This window comes from Aquila chrysaetos, chromosome 18, assembly GCF_900496995.4.
Source record: "Aquila chrysaetos chrysaetos chromosome 18, bAquChr1.4, whole genome shotgun sequence".
In the NCBI taxonomy this organism is placed as follows: domain Eukaryota; kingdom Metazoa; phylum Chordata; class Aves; order Accipitriformes; family Accipitridae; genus Aquila; species Aquila chrysaetos.
The window spans coordinates 19319248-19342144 of NC_044021.1; the positions used below are offsets into that span (position 1 = coordinate 19319248).

Sequence of the window (22897 nt, forward strand, 5' to 3'; positions counted from 1 at the left end):
CTTTTGATAATTTTGTTTGGATACAATTAGCCTTTGAGCTAGACTCATCCCCTTGTCAGGTTCCAAAGCTGCAGGATTTTAAAGTTTAAAGGAAGTATTTAATTGTATTCATAAAAACTGGCTTGAGGAAGTATTTTTCAGCAAAACATCTAAAGAATTATATCTAAAAAAAAAAAAAACACAAAACTATTGTGATACAATGGAAAACATCACCTCTCCACTCTAGGAAGCATGGTTAAAAGGCTGCCAGTGTTGGTGGTATAAGGGAGGCTGGCCCTACGCCATAGCTTTGTGGTTAAGTTAATGTGATGTGAACAACTCTTTCATATTCTTTTTGCACACCTTGTCACTTCAGTGAAATAAGCAGACTCCTGTTTCTCTTTTATAAAAAAACTTGAGAGGTACCAGTAGTCCACAGTCAATGAACACCCACCCACTGATGGTGGTGGTCTTCGTTCATTACTTTGAATAATACTGCAGCACACAATTCCATGTGAATATGAGGATATGTTTAGGGGACTATAGCAGTGCAAAAAGCAAAATACAGCTATTAGCAAAATTGGCCAGAAGGAAAATTCCCATATTTACATATTTATTTATTCATAGTTTCTAGAAAGCTGAATTCTATCATATTTTCTTGCACACTCACTTTGGGAAAAGCTAGGAAAACTTTCTTGCATTATCAGGCTATTTGCTTTGCAAACATGGTAAGCTAATGAATTCCATCAAGGGCAAATTCATAAGTAATCAAGATTTCACCAAACAGGCTTAGCTCATCTCTTTTCTCCATGAAAATTCATATACGGTTTTTATTTTGGAAAGCTCTGAAAAATATCTAAGCCAGAATTCATCTTTTTTTCCCAACTTCTGGTATCTGTTCTGTGCACTTACCTTTGCACGTCATTAGAGTTGCTACGAAAATTTCCTTTGCAGCTGTTGTTGATGTGTATGCCCAGTCCTAGAGCAGTTTTGTTCAAGGCCAAGCCATAGGGAAGAGGAGCATGGTCACCTACTTCAACACAGTAATATTATGATGCAGGGTCTGTGCTTCTCTGAAGGAGCATCTGGGTTTTGCTCTTATTGCGTAGTGAAGGTTAGGTTCTTCATGTTTGTTTGTCCCTTGTGGTTTACATCCTTTTTAGGGAAACCAGCAGAGCTGTGGAAAGAGTTACTAATTGGCTACAGGATCCACTGTATTCTCTAAACTTAAACTATAGCTTTACTACATCACTAAGGGAACTCATACCGCTAAGGATTATGTTTCAGAGGAAGGCAGGCATTAACAACTACTTGTGGTCAGTGAAGATACCTTAGAAATTTTCACAAGAAAAACTTAGCCTTTGGATCAAGTTCCACCTTGGACATTTTTTCAGCCTTCCCCTTTCATATTTTGCTCATGCAATTTCAGTTGATGATTTTTTTTTTTGCATTCCCTCAAGAGTCACTGTATTGTGTTGCTAGCACATCACAATTACTGCTTCCCACCCCAGTACTGGCTGCACTTCAGGGGTGGCTGAGTAATCTGTTTATGTAGGCTCAGGATGTGTTACTGTCTTTCTGATGAAAGATGTAATACCAAAAGCAATTTTAATGTGACAATTGATTTGTTAATGTTTGATTTGGTTGTCAGAGCCTGTACCTAATACTTGTGTTACTGTGATTGCTCTTCTTACGGCATGCCAGGCCAAAATAAAGGGATAGAGCAGAACACAATCAAAGTTACTTGAAAAAAAATTGCCTCTTTTTTATAAAGAATGTGGGAAATCAAACGCATCGTAGATTTTCCTTTGAGCTCTGGTGTCTGATCGTGGGTCAAAGTGACCTACAATGGGAGGAGGACTTCTGTTTCCATTTTCTTACATTTACAAGGAAGATGGAGATTATTATGCATTTATATTTGCATTTTCTCCTGTGTTAAAAATGCAGATTTTATCTGCCCTGGAAGACAACTATCCTGAGTAGTTCAACTTATGTCCTCTCAAGAACAGAGTGGTAAAAAATGTTTACCAAATCTGTTCAAAAGTTTGTAGCATCAATTAAACATGTATGATTAACTGGGGAAAGAGAATGGTTTTACAAAGTCCAATAGCATTACACAACAAATATAATTTCAATCCCTCAAAAGTTCATTAACAAAACCGGAGATAACCAAGCGTTTCTTTACCTGATATTTCTGAGATGAAATGAAAACAACAGTATGGAAATACTGATCACCTCTCTATCTTTTAGGCCTTTTTATGTACCAAGAAAAAAATCAAATAGGGCAAGCAACAGTAACTGTTTTTAAAAAAAGAGATTGTCCCCCTTTAAATTACTTTTTGAACTGTCAACTTACACTATTGTTTAGAGTAATTTAAGTAATGCAAAAATATGTGCACCCTACTGCATCGATTTATATCTGCAATAAGCAGAGGAACTCTAGTGAAATTTCATCTAAAATTTAAAAAGGTAATGAGTGCAGGATTTGGTTCTGTGATTGTAGTAATTAGTTACGTAAATAGGGCCTTTATTTTTACTCTTGAAAAAAAGTCAGAACTCACTATAATATGTTGAGATGGAGGAGAGCCAGCTGGCATGTCCATATCTATCCATTGACTAAATAAATACAGTGTCATTAAATAATTTTCTGCAAATATAAAATCATAATTATTTAATTATCTTCTGTTCCTTGCCAAGGCAGTAAGCCTGTTGTGAATGTGCCTCATTCCACTCTGTATATAATACTGACTGAATATTTTCCTACAGTGATACTTAACAGTCACACCTGCCCGACTCCCCCTTGATGTCTAAAAGACAAGATAAAAGGCTATTTGAGCTCCAAAATATTCAAGATAATGCTAAGCAGATTTTAAGTCCTGCAGGGTTTTACTTCTTAAGCATTACACAAGAGATGCTTGCAAGAAGAACCCACCCTGTAACTGCTCAGTGGTTTTCATACATTCAGCTCCGCCACTCTGTGTTTAGCCCTTGGCTTTTTCTCAGATACAGCCTTCAAAACTAATATGTCATCTGAATCCCAGGGAAAAAAAAAAAAAAAAATCTTTTTTTGATTTTCTACTTTTCCCTGGATTTTTTTTTTTTTGGTAACGTTTCATTCTGCACTGTTTTATTTCTTGGCTTCGGGAATAATCATATATTTCTGTGGTTGGTGTCAGTTTGCGTAGTTATTATTATGCATATTATTATGCATGGTTATTATTATGGCAGATACCACAAAGCAGTCTGGAAATCCTGCCCGTATTCATGGGCATGTCTGGACTGTTTGACCAAGCTAGCACCTTCGAAGCTTAGAAATACTACAGCATTGACATCTCATTTATTTTTCAGACAGTACCTATTAAATAAACAACAAAACAAGAAAAAATATGACAACCATTTGCTACTGTTCAGCAAATAAATCCCATCCCAAAGGCAAGAGAGACTCCCTAAAAGTCTGATGCTCTTGAGCTTTTTCTTAAAGTACTTCGTAAAGACTGCAATTATATCTGAAGAGTTTTGGGGAACAAAAAAAAATAGTTAGTTTATGTAGTCTAGGGAGCTGCCGTTGCAGAACTCTGAGCTTTCAAAGCTTCAATAGGTGTCAATGGCAGAGGTATCTGAAGAAGTATACCAGGACTGAGACCCAAGTTCATAGTAAGTTTCTGTTAATCCACATGGCTTACAATATGAACAGGTATACTCTTTCCACTAAAACAAAGATTTTTCTGAACCTTTCCCTAAACTTAAAGCCCAACAAACCTTTGCATTTCATTTAAAGAAGCTGAAATAATGTATGTCTGTGGTGGTTTTCTGTTTAGAAAGTCTGTGCACTTCCTGGTCCCATTTCCTTGTCCAGTCACATAAGGATGCCTGAAATCTTAGGAGGGACTGAAGTCTTCTCCTTTTAAGTTCTAACCTCAGTCAGTTATCAGCTGTATTAATTATAGTATCTGTAATTGGGAGGAGTTGCCTAAACTTCTGAGTTCATGACTTGCAACATACGGTCACCTCCATTGGCCTAGAAGTATCTAGACCATTGCTTCTGAAGCAATTGGTTTTCAGATTGGCGGTGACCACCATTCTGAGACTTAACGTCAAAATGCAGCTGCATTGTACAGCTGCATAATGCAAATATGTTTTTATATGGTAGTGGATGTGAGAATTGCTGGGGTAAATAATATCACAAATTAGTTAAAAAGAAAAACTAAAGAAAGCATATACTGATACACAAATCAAATCCAGTGGAAAACTGCAGTTCAAAAGAGAAGTCAGTGTGGGGAGAACTCACTGCAGAAGCCCATACAGCTGTTGTAGGAAAGATGTCTCTTATGACAAAGAAATAGCTCACACATAAGAATTAAGTGACATGATCCCAATTAACTATTTACAGCATCAGGCCTGTACCAAGTCTCACCCATTCTAAGAGATTTTGGTGCAGAAGGTGTTACTCCTTCATCGCTGCAGAAAGACATTCAGGAAACTGCTACCTGGGTCCATGGAAATTACACAGCTGTATCACCTCACAGATTAGATCAATGAGGAGTAGTAGTGGTATCCATATTCAGGAGCCAGCTGGTAACTTAAAGCTCCTTTAAGGAGTTGTTTCCTATCCCAAGCCATACTAAGCACTTGTTACTCAAACCATGTGTAGCTCAGTGTTGGTCTGAAAGCTTTCACTAATGATTTCATAACTCCCTCATCAAATTGCTTATTCTGCTGCTTGACTTCATTTATTGTTACAATAGTAGCTTAAGTCTCATACTCATGAACTGGGCTTAAACCTGGCTTAATTAAAATTTGCAATGACGGGGATTAAAGATATTTTCATTTCTAAGCATGACGCATATTCTGCTCTAAAGATTGTCAACTTGGACTTTTTTATAAAATGGAGTGCCACTGGATTGTCACTACTGTGTTCAACAGGGCTGCTGAAAGGGCAAGAGGGATGTGTGATATGATGCCTTCAGGATGTATACGGTGTGCTGCAGTATCACTGCAGTGCAAGGAAAGGCTCAAACTCGAAAAGAAGCATAACTTCAGTTGAACTCAGTTGGGATGAAGTGGTATGCTTTTGTTTGTAAGCAAAGAAGTGTAAGGTTAACAGTGTGGCTTTTAAGGCATTTACCATTTTAGTGCAAAAGCAGTGGAACCTGTTGGGTGTCATAATGTATACAGCAGCAGTTAGTGGTATCAGCATGATCCATCAGTGTGGTGTGTCCCTGCATGCTCCAGCACTTTTAACTTTTGTTAAACAGAAATCATGGACTAATGCAGACAGGAAAATATCTGGAGGATATCTGGTCCAACCTTTGCTGAAAGCAGGGCCATCTCTGGAGTTACTGTAGGTTTCCCAGTCAACTTTTAAATATTCCCAGGCACAGAGACAGAGACTCTGGAAAACGAGTTCCAATGTTTGACTACACTTAGGGTGAGGAGTTATTTTGCTTGTATCTGATCAGAATTTCCCTTGCTGCAACTTGTCCATTGCCTCTTCTCCATTCTCCATGTAGCTCCAGGAAGAGGCTGGCTCTGCCCCTGCTATACCCTTGCACTAGGTAGGGACAGACGGCTGTCAGATTCTTCTCAGCCTTCGCTTTTCAAGGCTGAGTAGACCCAGCTCCCTTGGGCCCCTCTTGCACATCATGTTCAGCCGTCATGGTGAGTCACTGCTGGACTTGCTCCAGTTAGTGTCTTTCTGGTGCCAGAGAGCCCCAAACTGGACACAGAACTGTACTAGTATTTATTGATATTTAACAGTAGGAGGCCTATAATTTTTAATTGAATTGGAGGTATAAAAAGTTCTCAGTAAATCTTGATCTTTCTGTGTTATTAGAGCATCCCTCAGACCCGTATTGATGTGTAATGCTGCAGTATGCAGCTGTGCCTCATGGTTTTATTTAGCATGCAGAAGTAAAAGGTAGACACTGCACATCCTGCCTAGCCTTTATGAGAGGATGGGAGATGTGCAGTCTCTGGTTTGATGAACATAGAGAAGAAAATTTCCAAACCAGATGCATTTTCAGTTTTATGTTTATTTGTTTAATTGCCTGCTAAGCAAAGCCCTTTAATACATACAAAGAAATCAGTTTAAAAGCAAGAGGGTTCACATCAAATTAGCCTAATTATCAGGCTTCCACATCAGCAACAGTGGCTTGAAAAGGTACAATAAATGGGTAAGACAGCAGGTGAGTGTATTTGGGGTTTTGCCTTGTTAAGCCACTGGTGTGAACTCCTCTCTGACCATCAGGGTGGGTCAGAATGGGGCGTACTAGTTTGTCTTCAGACAAACGAGATCTTTCCGTTCCAGTATCTTTGAACTCAGAAGGTTTGTTGATACTAAAAACACTGAGTATTTGGTTGCTCAATCAGTATAAATCCACCGGTATTCTGAGGCTCTACCATCCATAGGTCAGTCCACCTAAATTATCATCTTAATAAGATGCCAGGATACTTGTTTGGTGTTAAAAAACTATCCAGATAATGGCATGGAAATCTTGGGAATATAATTCTGCTATCAGTCACTCAGCTATGCTCAGAGAGGGGAAGAAATCTTGTTTTACGAACAGCTGCTTCTCACTTTCCCTTAATGCTTTTCACTTTCCCTTCACGTTTCAGAATGCAGCAACTTAGCTCTGAATGGCAATACATAAGAGAGTATTTAGCTCGGTATTTAGCTCAGTCAAGCTTTAAAAAGTTTGTTTCTTCATAAAAGCATAATTTGGGGAATTTTTTAATGCAGGCCAATTGCTTCATGTTACTGAGGCAGAAAAGGCAAAGATTTGATAATGCTGTCATTTTGAAAGTGCACACAGTGGCTGTATGAAGGCAGCATCATTACACACAATCAGTTATGCAGCTCTCATTACACAGTTGAGGTGCAGATTGGAGTGCCAGCCGGCCCTACAGCAAAATACAACATAATGCAAAGGAGTTCTGTTGTAAAATAGTACATCAGGAATTTTATTTTTGTCTGCTTTGTCCTTCCTCCCTCCAAGAGGTTCATTAGTCTCCAGTGAAAGATGCAGTTTGATTCTTGCCTTTTTAAGAACTACGTCAAGGGGGTAATTCTAGCCACTTTTCATGCCGATACTTGAACACCTGTTTCTCCTTCATTTATCTGCCAAAGGATATTAGTTCAGGATAACACCTACTGATTTTATGTACTACTGCTATGGGTTTTTTTTATGTCATAGTAATAAAGGTGAATACTGTAAGTGGCTTTTCTATATGCCTTAAGCAAAATTATATGTAACAAAATCATAAGATGCATGAGTTGTATGATAATTTTGCTTTAACATTAGGCTAAATTTAAGATGCCATCACATGTAACTGTTGTGTTTCTTCAGTGTATTCATCTGAAAGGTACACCACCCCCATACTGTGTAAGCCTGCTCTTTACTGTGGCAAATTCAAATATCTTGTAGTTAACTAGTTTCAAGGAACCTTGCAATATTTGCAGATTATCAATGTCATCTTTTCCTGCTGCTTATTCCTCATTTGCAATTATAATAATCCATGATATTTCAGCCATCTCCACAGCAACTAATTATGATGGCAGAAATAGACTGACATCTATTGCCATTATGCAACAGAAATAAGTGAACTTTCACAAAAATAAATCATCCAAATCTTATTGATGTAAAAAAAGACCAGGATGAAATTGGAACAGAAGAATATTTAGGTAGAGTTAATCATTAAATTGTATTATTTCTTCACTTATATCTGAATTTTGAAGCTACTTCCTTAATATTTTAATTAATGTATTTATAACAACATAGTGGCATTTTGATAATCTTCAGGAAAATATTTCAAGGTAGTGTCAACTTTTATCAAACTGGTAATTGTCCATGGAGCAGTGATTTGCAGCCTCTCTGTGGTTCTTTTGTGAAGCATTAGTCAAAATCTGCAGAACAGCTCGACTTTATTCTCTTTATTAAAAAACCATCTACAGTCAGGTCATTACCCAACACTGGGCAGAATTTCAGATTTCAGGTTCACATTCCATTGGCACTTCACGTACTGCAGTGTCAGAAAGCAATCAATAATAGTTAAGATTTGTCCAACATGAAATACAGCACACACTCTTGTACTTCCTAGATCTGAAAGAAAAAAAAGTAAGGGGGGGGGGTGGGGGGAATCTTAGCTTTCTCTGGACTTAATGAATGAAAAATCCTGAAGCCCATGCTGAAAAGGGTTCTAAGCCTGCATGCCACACTAGCTAGTAAGCTACTTTTGCAACCAGCATTACACAGGCTATGAAACCTGAACCCATTTTCGTAATTCTAGATGCCAGTATGTTGAACTCTGTATTACTTAACAGGTCTGATTTAATCACGCAAGAAAAATCCCCTGACATGCATGGTAAGGAGATAAAATTCAAGTTCCTTTCAAAGGCAAATTAGATGCCTTTGCACATTTCCCAACAATTAGATAATTGAATAAAGTGTATAGTTTTGTGTGTTGGGATCGAGGGTGTTTTCTCCTGATTCATTAAACATGTCCTTTAAAGATAAATACACTCAAGGACAGACATAGATCAAACTGAAGTCCATGTAGCCCAGTATCTTTTCTTGCAGTCAACAGTTCTGTTTAGTAAAACCATATGCAAGAAGCAGGGTAAGTATGTATTTGTCTGTCCCCTCACATAACAAATCAGATTGCAGCACTCAGAAATTCATAAGCCAAAAGCTGCATCCAAATTACGAAGCCATGTGTGGATTTATCCTCCATTGCTTTGTGTCATTTGAACCCAGTTACACTTTTGGCCTTAACGGATATCTCTTGCAGTTAATTCCACAATGAAAAAAAGACATTGTATACAAAAGCACCTTTTTTTTCCAGATGCACCCTTATCGTTTTGTTGGGTGCTCTTTATTTCTTGCATTTTATGAGTGAATGACCATTCATGGTGTTATAGACCTCTGTTGTATTCCCCGTCAGTTGCATGTTTTGCAGGGTGAAGACTTCTGTTCTGTAGTTTGCTGTATCGGTGTTTGCTCTAGCATGGCCCGTGGTCCTGAGGGCAGGTGATGCAGACTGACTCGTGTCTCTCCATGTTGTTATGGCCCCAGATCTGGAGCAATGGGTCATGACCACACTGCATGAGAGCAGCTCACACTGCTGCCAAAGACTACCTCATACATTCAGAAGGCAAAAGCCCCTCTGGCATGAAAATACCCTCATCTCTGGGTTCAGAAGAGTGCAAGAGCTGTGGGTATGCTTTGAAGGGCTATGCCAGGCTGAGGGAGCCCTGTCTGGTGCAGCTCCCACCAGATGGTATGTAGAATATGTGTACTGATGTTGGCTATCCTGTTTTGTGCCTTGATTTTCCTTCAAGGGAACTATCTGGTTAATGCAAGCACAGCCTAGGTGACAGTTACAGTGTATTTTTTGTGAATATCAGGAGACCAGAACCTTGGTATAAAAGAAGAGATGACAAAAAAAATAGTTTCACTATTACTCTTTACTCCTGTACAAGATACTCCATCCCTTTAATCATTCTTCTTCCATTTTTCCATAACATTTTTAGTTCTGCTGTATCTTTTTGGAGATAGATAACCAGACTTGAATTAGCTGCAGACTAGTACAGTAGCACAAAGGTGCTGTATTTATTTCATAATAATTCTGTTTCCTTTTTTACTTCCCCAAGCATTAAGATGATGTTTTCAGAGAATTCTCCGTAGAGTTTCCAAGCGCTGTCTTCTGAGTGGGAATGACTAATTTAGCTGTTATTAAGTGTGTATAGTTAGGGCTGCCTTTTCCCAAATGTCTTTTTTGCTCTTTATCAATGTTGAATTTCATCACACATCATTTAGTATCATAAGATCTTTTGTAGCTCTTTACACTCAGCCTTAGTTTTGACTGCAATCGGCAAATTTTGTCATCTCCCTACTGCCAGCCTTCCTAGAACGTGTCTTTGTGAAGAAGACAGCAGGTCGTACCACATCCCTCTGTTTTATGTATGGGGCATTCCTCCTTGCTTTCTACATGTTATTAATCTACTGGAGGATGCTCACTGTTATCTCATGCAATTTTAATTGTTTCAATGACCTTAACGTAGGAGTTTTGGAACTCTGAAGGCACTAACATGGAACAGAGTATCTTCATTCATTGACTTCCATGAACTTCCCACCTCAAACCCAGGATGATTCTTCTCCCATCTCTGTTCTGCTCTAGGTCTCTTATTTCTAGCTCTATTCTATATAGCTGTTCCTATACTGGCAGTGTGGAAACCAGGCTTACTGGTCTGTAATTCCCAGGTGACTTTTGGACTCTGAAAAACAGCAACCTTCTATTTGCCACCTCCCACTTTTCTATCTTATCTAGGTTATATGCCACGCTTGCCAGTTCGTATTTGATTTCCTGAAGAACTCTGGGAAGAAAACTGCCTGGTCTTGGCAGTTTACTACTCTTCATTTTATTGATTTCCTTAAAAAGTTCTCCAAGTGACACTTCACTTAGAAAGACTTCCACGGCTCCTTGTAAAAAAAGAGTTTCACTCTGCAATTCTGCTGAAGCTCTTCAGGATTAGCAGTGCTGTGAAAAATATTTGTCTTGTTTACCATGGCCTTTATCCTTCTGGACCATTGCTTTTAACCTTAGATCATCTATGAATCTACCAATTTTCTTTTTGGTTTTCTACACATTTAACAGATAAACTTTATGAAGTTCTGGACAGTAGTGACACTTACACTGGAATACTGAGATATCAGACTGCCATTATACCTTTATTTTATACAATATTATCTACATTCATAATGGGTTTACACTGTAAGAGATGTCTAGGCTATTACCATATCTCCTTCACTTCACTGTCCTTCTTGCCTATTATTTTCCAAATTTGCTTCTTAAATCAGTACTTCAGTTCAAAAACTGTTATTGTCTAAAGGTGTTTGGCATCTTCAACTCTGTCTCCCCATCCCGGACAAGCATTATAACGTATGTTTTTGCACACAAAAAAAGCACTAAGATAACACATAATACTAAGTGTAAAAACGCCTTATTTTCTCAGATAACTTCAGCACTTGCTGGAGAGGAACATAAAACTATTTTGTCATTGGTGGATTTTTTTTTTTAAATATCTCCTGTTGAAATAATGGGATAATTCATACTACGAAGAACGATGTTGCATGCCAAATTCTCATGAAGCTATTCTGCATTCATGTTACAGTAACTGAAATCCCAGTCTCTTTTTTTTTTTTTTTTTTTTTTTTTTTGGTCTTTGGTCTGATTCCAGAGGACTGCCATGCTTAGTGGAAAGTTTCCCTCCATCTAGGAGAGTTATCTTTTCAGAAAAAAAAAGCAAAAAATCAAATGAAGACTTCAAATGTGTAAAACATACTGAAATTGCACGTGGCTTTACTGTAGCTTGAACTGTTATCAGCTTCCAAACCAGAAAGTAGACTGCACTATTTTGGGTGATAAGACAATGGTGTTAAAGACACTTTGGGGGTTTTTCAGCATTAAGTCTATTATGTACCAACCAGCTAGTGCCATTGCACAAGCTGGAAATATCATCCAAAGATAATTGCTGGATGATGTGACAGCTGCAATTCAGGAATCTTCTTATTTTGGAGGAAGTGTCTGTTGCTTTGTGATTCAGTCATTTCTATAATCAAGTATTAAATGAATGATTTCCTGTTTGGCTCCTAACAGAGGTCTGTGTTGAAGGGTTGATGCCAGTTCATTCCACTAATAAATGCATTTTTAATTTGCCTGTGCTTAATTGACGTTTTCTGGGTGTAGAAAAGTAGTGATAGTTTCCAAGAAGTATTTGAAATCTTAATAGCTTCTCTTGCAAAAAGGTGCTAAGCCAACTTGAGATTTAAATAGGTATTTCTCAGTTGCAAGCTATGCTTGCTAACATTTATTTTAAATATGTGTACATGTGGACACAGATACACAACTATCCATCTGTTTTGTGTGTCTATTTGGGAGGCTGCTGTGTACTAATTATTTCAGTATAAGTGGAAGAACTGTTTCCTAAACTGTAATTTACTACAACAGTGTTGTTTGTGTAAATACACACTTTGGGTAATGTGCGGGTATTTTTTTAACTATCCCAAATCCCGCTCTGGTGAAATAGAACCATCCGGCAGATCAAGCTTTCTTCACTGTAGCCAAAATAAGATTTCATTAGCAGTAAAGCACTGTTTTTACACGTCTGTCTGCCTTTGGGTACCAGGCAACATATGTTTGTAAAGTTACAGCTGTAACGTAAACTTAAGCTGTAAAACAAACAGTTGGCTGTTGCTATAGAAAGAGTTGTGCTGCTTGTCTTACTGAGTACAGGTCTCTCTTCTATCAGCAGGGTGATCCTCCCAGCTGGCAAACAAGGGGCCCAAATACTGGCTAGTAGTTTGGTTGTCATCTCCTGGTGGTCTGTCCAAGTGTTCCTCCTCCCTTCTTATCATCAGCCTGCCACTGTTTTGGTTCTGCCTTGATATTTTCCCCTCTTTTTTCTGTCCCAGGAAAACTGACTCCTTCACCCTCCAAGTTACACTGGAGAATCCGGTTTCCTGACATCTGCTAGACTTGTTTCTGTAAACGGTGCTCTGTATTTTGCTATCTGGATGTGTTGTCTGATGAGGAGCAAATCCAAAAGCAGCAGCTTGCCTGGTTATTTATATCCCATGTGTAAACTCTGTTCTGGAGAGAATTCTGTTCAGCTGCAGAGAGTTGCAGGAGTCATTATCTTATTCTAGCAATGCCCACCATGCTGGTGCTTTGGTTTTTGCTTTGAGGAAGGTCCCTTGAACTATTGTGCAGCAGAATATTGCAAACAGACATTTCTGACATTACAGATGACACTGCAGATCCCTACTGCAGTATCATCTGTCTGGGTACCATCTTCTCAGGGTAAGGGAAACACACTGCAGATATCTCACCCAGCTCTTTGCTAATTTGCTTTTAATATAGTTGTTGTTTGTTGTACATACAGAAATCTGAGACTTCGAGGTGCCTAAAGCAAGTTGAGTCACTTGTAAAAAGCAACCATTCTTTGGGATGTACAGCTGCTGCTGATGTTCCTACATATATCTTTCAGATGGCATCACTCATCTGGTTGCCAAGGCTTGATGGGTAGAACCCATATTCTTACTGTTTCTTTGATGCTACAACTTCTGCATGTTGTAACACAGAAGCCTGTAGGAGGAACCATCATTTCATCTGCTGGTGGGCCATGTGAAAACATGAATGGATCTCCTATGAGAAGGATTGCATCAGCTCCCTTCTGCTGGCACTTGGGACATAGCTTCATTGCAGTAAGAACTGTGGTGGTAATAGCTATGCTCAATTTATCTTTAATCTAGCTATAGCTACTTAGGGTGCTGGTAGCAGTATGGACTTCAGCACAGGCTGTTCTAGCCTGCCAGGTTTCTTACTTCAATGAAAGCCTTCAAATAAGTCAGTACCACCCCCTCATTACTGTTTTTGATGCCCAAATTATAGATACTCAGAATGCCCAGGGTACGGCTTTCTGTGCTGCAATCACACTGTAATTGCAGAGCAGGTGTACTCTAAGATATGCTATGTTACCTTGTTGCAAATTTCTTTAATTAAGCTACAGAGCCTCATTTTTCATTAAGTTGTGGAAAGCCATACCTGTTGGTGGCTCAGCTTTCCAGTTCTTGACCTAGTATTACCTAGGAATTCATGAAAACGCTGTGCAGCAGTTCAGAGGGAAGAACAGGAGGAATGTATTTTCTTCATTTTTTCAATATACTGCTCAGCTTTCTGAATTTCTCCCTAACTTGCTGTACAATACTTCTCAAGGGTGACAAGAAAAGCAATTATGTAGAAAGGGGATGAAAATGCAAGTCTTTCCAAAATACTATTGATAGACTATCACAGTTCATTGACACAGCGGAGTTCTGGTTTGCTGTTTATTAGCTGGGCAGTTGAGGGTGGTAACATTTTTCTTAAGGGTGTCTACAGTCTTGTCTTCTTTTCACTTCCATTTTCTTAGATTTTTTTCAAACACCTTTTGTTATATTTGTTGAATTTCTTGTTTTATCTCCTGTTTTCATGTATTCATCTTCTGCCAGGCTTGCTCTGCTTGACCTGTGAAATCCGTTATGTTGGGTTTCCTTGGATCTAGCTTGAAATTTAGTTCTTTCCCTAGGAAGGCAGCTTCTTTGATTGGGGTTTTTTTTTTTGGTTTTTTTTTCAGTCCTATATGAAAAAATTACAGTCCATCTGCTCTTGGATTAGATTTCTGATTTCTTTAGTTCAGTTCCTTCTGTTAATTATGGTAGAGTTGTTCAGATTTAATTTCTCTGCCTTTCCTCATGTTTGCTGAATTCTTGGTTGTATGCTGCATTTCTGAGTTGTGTTACTGTATTGTGATCTTCTTCGCTTAATGTGGTTTGCAGTATATTGACTAGCTCCTGGAATTCTCTGTTTACAGATTTAACTTTGCATCCATTTTCCTTCCAAGTCTGTCCTCTGGCAGTTTACGTGTAGTAATTATCAGTATAAATCTAGAGTTTTCTTAAGGCTGATTTCAGCTTCTTCCCAGTTTTACTTTCTTTCACCATCAGTAAGGAAGAGAGAATTGAATTTTTATCTGTGGTTACCAGGTGTGGCAACTGTTACACCTCCTAAACTCTTCTGGTTAGTAACTAGGGGTCTTAGGTTTGATCTTGCATTCTCAAAGGAATGTGTATATTTTTACTGTGTAATTTCAAAGGCTTGCATGTTGCAAATGAAGATTTACCAGGCTTCTAGTCCAGCACTTCTAACCAGAGATGGACTGGTGTCTTGAGCTGATCCGAATTTGAGTAGAAGCAAGATGCCCTAATATCATCTTCTCTGTGTTTTAAGTAGTCATAATCTAAAATAAATCCAGTGTTACTTGCAAGACTGGAAATAAAATAAAATTAATAAGAGTTTAGTGGTTTGGGGTTTTTTTCATTTTGGCCTCTTTTTCCTATTTGATTTGTCTTAATTATAGATTAACAAATTTTAAGTCTAGAGGATCATTTCCTAGCCTAGTGTGTTCACCGCTGGCCACAGAACAGTTGCTGTTAATGCTTTGCTACTGATCTAGCAGGTGACAAGCCAAGTTGTTTCAAGTTGTCTGTACCTCACTTTTCCACCTCTATAATTATAATAATGATACTGGTTTGCTTCTAGAGTGTTTTGAGTTATTCTTCCAGTGTGGCGTCAATGCTGGGTTTTGTTCCTGTTTTGTTAGTCTGTCTTGTACATGCCACAGAAGTTTTCCAAACGATTCATGTACTGAAAGGGATTTATTTGGTCAACTACTGTAGTGACACCTGATTTGGAGAGGTATTTATAATTTATTTTTTTTAATCAAGCTTAATTTTTGATACCCACACATCTTCCCCCCACTGATGTTCACTTGATTTGTAATCTCATAGAACAGGAGTGCTAGGCTACAGTCAGAACAAGAAATGTCACAGGCGGACATCACAGACAAAAAGGGGCTCCTAATCCTTTCTAGGTAGTAATCTGTCTCAGGTTTTGTAGATGGTACCGTCACAGGAAAACCCAGGCTGAGATGAGAGAGACCCCAAACTTCTGTAAGGAACTTTAATTCTCAAAGATTCAGAAACCTGTTGGAATATTTTTTCTTCCCTCAGGCTTCAGGAGATTTATGGGTGTTTGAGGCCAAGCAAAATTCATATTTAGCACTGAGCAAAGCAAACCAGTTATTTCAACCAAGCTGTGTTTTGGCATTGGTCAAACCTCAAGCTCACAACAGCAATGCTGGGTGTCATGCCACAGCTGTTGAAACAGTCCCAAAATTAATGGAGCTCTGTGTGAGCTGACACATTTACATTTTCCTCAGCTCCATCCAAGACTTCATCTGCAGCAGCGTTTCTTTTCTTAAAACTACCCTCTTCAGTCAATTTTGATTTCAGGAGTGGTTGCAGCCCTAATTTTATGCATCTTTATCTCAGCTACTCACCCTTAGCTTCCTTTACCGTCAGTAAAGACTATCAGGCACTTCCAAAGTGCAGTTCAGCCTGGTTTAGATGGTTACATTAGGTTGAGCTCAATCATGCCTGAGACTTGCTCTTAATATATAAGGAGGCCAACTCTGAGGCAAAAGGCCACACTAAAAATTTGTATCAGATGAATCCTGCTCCATTTGATTATCAAGAAAGTCTACATAGTTGGAAGAATTTCAAGATGATGTAACATGGTTTGATACACAATCCGTCACATCTGAAAAATCTCTCCTTCCTTTCAAGTCTGAAGGAAATATTGATGGTTGTTTGTCTTAACACTGTGCAAAGCAATTGGTTTACTTGTTTCTAATTATTCAGATCTGAATTATTAGCAAAGCAAATTTCTGCCTATTGAATCCAAATATAATTCTGCTCTAAGCTCCGTTGCTGTAATGACCTTTGCTTCCTAAAATCATCATGAAAATTATAGTGGCATTTGAAAGGAGGAATTCATGCCAAACAACCCCCAGTGCTTTTTAAGATAAAGGCCAAGGGCAACCTCATATAAAAGCAAGGTTAAGATTCAACTGGCTAGCACAGGCTGGGGTTTAGTTTCGGTTGTCAGATAAGAAGAAAGGGCAGGACTTGTTTATTTAGTCCGCCCCTTGGTTTAAGCAGCAACATGACAAGTTATGCAAAGGAGGCCAGTTTATTCTCATATAGATGCAGGTTGGAAGAGTTCATCTGAGATGTTTTTGTCTTGGAGGGAAGGATGGGAGGGACAGAAAGGTTACACATCCTGACTACGTAAACGCCTCTTTGGCTGGTTAATGGAGCAGCAGAAGCGCTTGGCACAGAGGCAGTGGCGAGCTTCACCTTCTCAGCTGGAGGAGCAGCCCACAATCACTGCCATCACAGAGCACAACAGCTTATTAAAGGAATAAAAACAAAACTGTACTCTATTTCCAGAAAGGAGGGGCAGGAAATACTCCTGACCTTGTCAAGGCTTTACTGATCTTAATGGGTCTGCCACAGAGATAAAGCTCAGCTTGAACAGTGGAGAGGTGCTGCTCCTGAGGGACGAGTTCAAAAACACCAGCTCAGAAATATTAATAAAAACGTTTCCCACTGTTTCTTCATCAGAGCTTAAAAGAAACAGTGTACTGCAGAGCACACTGGCAAAATCTGTAAGCGTACACCATAAAATATACATACGCTCATTTCTATAAACTAGTAACTGAGACTTTCTTGGAGAATGGATGAATTTGTTAAGATAACCAGTTTCTGGCATAAGTAGACCCCATAAAGAGGGCTTAATGCTTCTTTCTAATCTCCTGGAAGACTGTACAAATGAAAAAAATGAGGTTAATCACCAAGGAAAATTGCCAATGAAGTAATACATCTTTTGTTAAATATTAATTATATTTAATTTTTCCCCATCACAGAATTTACAAGGTTCTCATGAATCAAGGATTAATTCAGAGGTTTTTATTTATCCTCTGCTGTGAATGGATCCCTTCTCAGTGGAGAGTGAATGAATTTATTTTGTATCAGCTTTCTGCTTGAAAAGAAAATCCTTCGTAAAAGAACTGGCAATCTTTGCCAGAGAAATCCAGGCCGAGTAAAACATTTCATTGTTCAGGCTGTTAGATCCTAATGAGTTCTGCATCTAAGCGCCTGTGATTTTCTTGCATCTGATCCAGCAGTAGCATAGTAGTTCATGCACTTAAACGTACGAGACTTGTTTGGGAGGAAGATTTCTATTAAAGGAAGGCAGCATGTTCCATAGTTTTACTATAACATCTGTTATTATCATTCAGCGCTGCTCTTAGCCCAGCATGCCCTTCCTCTAAATATCTTATTAATTAAACTGGCTTAGTAGGAAAATAATTAATACTTTAAGTCCTGTACCTACTTAGAAAGGATTTAGAAACTGAAAAAATTGTTATAGTCTGAGCTTCAAACTGGAGGGTTGTGGGGTTTTTTCATTCTTGAGCAGAAGCAGATTACAACTAGAAGGGAGTATCTGAAAAGCCTATGTAAATACAGTCTTCCAAATATATATATTCTGTCTTTGAAATTCTGCTAGACTGCAAAAATAGCCCATGACTTTGAGAAGTCTTGGTCAATACTTGAGTGTCTTCCCCAGCAACTGTTTTGGGAGAGGTGCTCCTGCGCGCTTCTTCAGAATGTCCTGCTAGTCCTATTTAGCACTTGATCCCCCAGAAGCCTTAACTCCAACCCACAAAATTACCGTGTTTCTTACCACAACTTTAATAATGAGGTGGGACTTTCTAGCCGTGAAGTCGGTAGTAGTGCTGTTACCTTGCATAGCCAGCTGTTGACTAGGCAGGAGGGTGAGATGGTGAACCCAGGTGGGTGCCAGTGAATTTGTATGTAAAATGTGTATCTGTTACTTAGCTATTTATGGTAAAGTACAGAAATAGCAGTGTCTTTGTTTTGTGAGCAGTGCTGTTGTCTATATGCAGAAACAGCTGCTTTGCTGCTGTTTCACCCAACTTGATTTCCCACTGAAGAACAAGCTGGGACAGACTGGGTGCTGTTCACTGCTTACGCTAACATAAAATTACACTTTCTCAGACCTGTTGGAAAAGGTGTTGGGTGCTGCCAAATTGCTTTTTAAAGTCAGTCAGGGTTTTAACAATTTCTTTGGTGGGACAAAGCTCCAGAGTTAGCTGTAGCTTGTTTTGGCTTTTTTTGGAGGAGCAGCTCTTCTTAAGGAGGAAGAGGAAAAAGCTTTAAATGCTGTACCAGAGCAAGGCCCCTTCAGTGCAGGGAAAAGGCGGCTTGGGGAGCAGTCTGCAACGTGACTCCAGAGTCTGATTGTTGGATATTTCTTTTCAAAAGCATTATTAGAAACTTAGAAATCGAAGTTTCATTGAACATCAGTGAGGTGCCTAAAGCACTTCTTCAAATGGGGCTAAGGCACTCTGGAAAATTCTGTGGCTGTTATGGTAGCAGCCTCCAAAATAATACTGTACCATGTGGCTGGCTAATGTGTATGGGGTCTTGTGCCTCAGCAAAGGGACCTGTCATTAATTCTGATTGATGCTGAAGTTCAGAGGATGTGTTCAGGGGAGACCAGGGTTTTTATTAGCTACTGACTGTACCTACTGGCCACCTTTGTCCTGAAGAGTACATGTTCAAAACTGATTTAAAAAATGGGGAAACCTAAATTTATCCTATGGAAAAGAGTGAAGCAGAGCTGGCCTTGTTCATACTAAGCCATAAGTATCTGACAGCAAATAAGTTGCAATGAGTGCAGTGCAGCAGTATAAACATAGCTAATTCACCAAGTATATCGGCCTCTGCGGGAACAGCCAACATGCAGCAGGGCCAGAAAAGGTTACACCCTCATGTTTTCAGGTACGGAGAGAGGGTTTCGAAGCCTCTTTTGCTTTAAATCTGCCTTGGACAGACTGGAGATGCTAAGTCCCAGTTCATTTATATGTGTGTGCATCTGTGCTGGGTCTGATAGGGGAGCATATGGCAAAAGCGATTCACCCTTGACTGTGCCTCTTTTTTGGCAGGCACAGGCTTGTTTGTCGCAGAGCACACACAGTCGCAGCCACTCCTGCACATCACTTCTTGAGCCCCTTGCTTGCTGGCTTTCAGCTCTTTGCCTGAATGCACGTCCTTTGTGGTGTTTTGGTTAATTGGACATTGTTTTAATTACTGCTGAACTAAACAAACATGAAATTTCTATCTGTTGTTTTGCTGCCCCAGTGACCACAGTCTCCAAGCAGCCAATACAGGACTTGGGCTCTTCAGACCTGGTGTAAATTGCAGTGGCTCTCATGCAGTTTCCCTCATTTACACCTTTTTTGGGGAAAACCCCCCTCCAGGGAGGAGAAGGCTCCATTAAACAGCTTTTTTTGCACTGTCCCAAATGCCTTGATCTGCTCTCACTGGAAGTAGTAGCAAACAAGCCTCGCCTTCCAGGCAGCAGAGGTGCCAGTCGTCTTCCGTGGCCTGGGGACAGTCCATGGCCACGTCTTTCATTGGTGTGATCCTTCATGTTGCCTCCTTTCTTGCCTTTCCCTCTCTGGCTTCTGCACTAATTGCTTTTTTCTTTCATTGCTGTCTCTAGTTCTCCACAGAAATGCCTGGGTTGTGTGTCAAAATTAAGCAATGGGAGTGCAGACATGCCCTCAAACCGGTCAGTCTACAGCCATTTCTGTCAATAATGGCCATGCTATAGCAGCAGGCAGATTCTCTGGACTGTCAGTAGCCTTTATTTTGAGATGCTAATTTGCCACTGACTTGAAGAGGAGAAAAAGCATTTTTTTAAATGCCTTAAAAGGCATAGAGCCTTTTAAAATGGTCATTTCCCTTTTTTCTATTTATATTGACCCTTCTCCTTTGCTTACAGCTTTGGAAAGAAAAATATCAATGAGGCAAAGCAGAGAGGAGCTTATAAAACGAGGAGTGCTGAAAGAAATTTTTGATAAAGGTAAGTGTTCTTTTCACAACATTAAATTGACATCCCCTATAGTTTTATGGCCAGATATTACATTATTGTAACACTAAGAACTGGGAATACAGTCCTAAATTGCAGAACTGTGCAGAATAAGGTCTCCAAACATCTCTTTTGATTTCACTGTGGGCTGGCCCTCTCCATTGGATACATGTGGTAGTTACCTAGCAAAAATGCTGAAAACTAATCAGAAATGTAAAGCAGCAGAAATACAAATCACAGGAATGGGCAGTAGTTACTTGCTGCAAAACAGCGATGCATCCAGACTGCGGGTAGATGGAGCGGGTCCGTGCCTGGATGTGTTATCATTGTCTGGCTGAGTCACTCCAGGATTAACTATTGTGGAAAAAGGTAACGTTTAAAGGTTTTGGATCCTGATGAGCACAGCACAGTGCACATTCCTTTGAAACAGCTCAGAAGACATAATAATAATAATAATTCCTTCTTCAGGATAATTAATTTGTTGAGTTGGTAATGTATTAGTTATGCAAAACGCCATTGTTTTACAAACACCATTCTTTTACTCTGGTAATGCAACACATATTTGACATCTATTACATATGTGTCAATCTTTAACTGCAGCTTTTATTTATTTTGCTGCTTCCCTTGTCAATAACTAAGGGAATGAATTCAGCGAATTGTATAAAGACATGCCAAAGTTCCATCTTAATTTCAATAGAACTTATGCATATGCTTTAAAGCCTCATTAATTCAAAGTCTGAAAGTCTTTGACAATACCAGTACAAAACCTATTAGAAGTCAATAGAAGTTGTAAACTTTTACAGATATTAGGAGTAGGGCCTACTTCATAAAGTCTGGAGCATTTACATCTACTACCTACTTTTTTAGTCTAGTTTATTAGGAATTTAAAAATTTACTAACTTGAACTGTTTATTTTTAAGTGGGGAAAAAAAAAAACCAACATTGCAAAACCAAAGAAATATGCTGCTTGTTATTAAATTTTACAGTTTTTACCTGTTACGTATTTTAGATGCTTCTAATCCTTTAGATCTAACACTGCCTATGCTCTCATTATGACCTGTTGGCTTGGAAGTCATCCTAGATGCAACTTCAGGGTAGAAACAACTCCTGGCAAAAGGTTTGCCCTTCTCACTGCTTTGGGTTGTCCACATTTTGGAGTGTGACTCAGATCAGATACACAGCCATGAGGCAGGCATCCCTGCAGCCAGCGACCCATGGTCCAGGCTGTCACACCAAGTGTGTTGCAGTCCAGGGATGGCCAGGGGGTAGCTCCCCGTTCAGTGTCCTGGCCAGCTCAGAAGTCAGCCTTCAGTCACACCTCTGTCCGTGGTGTGGCCTCCTTCATCCCTGCCACACATCCCACAATTAGCTGCTTTCTGACCCACCCCTACATACACCTAAAGGCATCCCCAGGAAAAATCTTTTCTGTGCAGTCTGACCCTGCTTTCCACGTTGAAACTTGGGGAGGTTCCCCCTGCGTCGCTACCAAAGCGCTACAGCTTTCTCTGTTCATCAAATAATGCTGTAGTTTGTAATCTTCTATGTCATCTTGTGAAGCAGATGCTAAGCTGTCTGGAGGTCCTCATCTGAAAAAAGAAATTAATTCCTCTTTATAGTCATTTTTCACCTTTTCATATCAGAAAAAGCTTATATGAAACACATGCTGCTTCTTCCTATTTCCAGTGCAAAAAGCAGAGACATCAGACTTCTTCACTGTCAGGTGCCACTAAAAGGGAAACTACAATGCAAAACAGCCGGACTTCTTATTCAGGATCCTACATTATTTCCTGCTGGTTGCAAACACAGGAAGCTAAGAATTGGTATGCCTCCTCGAAAGAAAGAGGCAGGGCAGAGAAGAAAGTGGTAATACACAAGAATAGTAGCAGTGGTCGAGTAGCTTTGATGAGAGAAGTGTATGAGAAAGGCAAGATGTGTAGAGCAAAAGCAGTATTTCCTTCAGTGGTGTAATAATCTGAGAGTAATTCTAATAATGGATATTATATCTCACTGTGAACCTTAAGTGGAAGCAACATTTTCCTTGTAATTCCTGTTAGGTAATCTCTAATCCTTAAGAAAACACAGCAGACTTTAGCACTTCATAGCAGAAGCCTTTATTTGATGATGGTAGCACCTTCCATGCCAAGAGGCATCTTGTGCAGACAATACGTGTAGCCATAATGTTAAATCTCTTTGTCTCCCTTTCCTAAGAGGTGGACAAAGCAGATAGAACCGGCCTGTGAGTTATTTTGCATTTTTCTTTCTTAAAAAAGTCCATACAGGTCAAAGGAAACTTGTATCGATAGACTGACCCAAGAACAAAAATTCTGGAGCTTGCAGTGTGCTTAGTGTTGGTTTTGTCATATCTTTCATGTTGAATAAAAAACAGATTAGCTAGTTTGTTTGCCTGTTGTTTAAAATGACACCCTGACCTATTTGCTGGCTTTTCAGAGGACTTTGTGTCATCCCGCAGGTGAAAGTTAGCAGAGCACATAAGTCACAGTGTTCACACATGGGAGAGTCA

At 39.3% G+C, this 22897-nt stretch overlaps 1 protein-coding gene across 1 annotated transcript in view; it reads left to right on the forward strand.

Moving 5' to 3' along the window:
- PHACTR1 (phosphatase and actin regulator 1) overlaps positions 1–22897 on the forward strand; it is a 312826-nt gene that overhangs the window by 213777 nt on the left and 76152 nt on the right. Inside the window, exon 6 of the mRNA XM_030041742.2 lies at positions 20290–20370. Within this exon, the coding sequence (XP_029897602.1) occupies positions 20290–20370 (81 nt within the window). The remainder of the gene's footprint in view (positions 1–20289; positions 20371–22897) is intronic.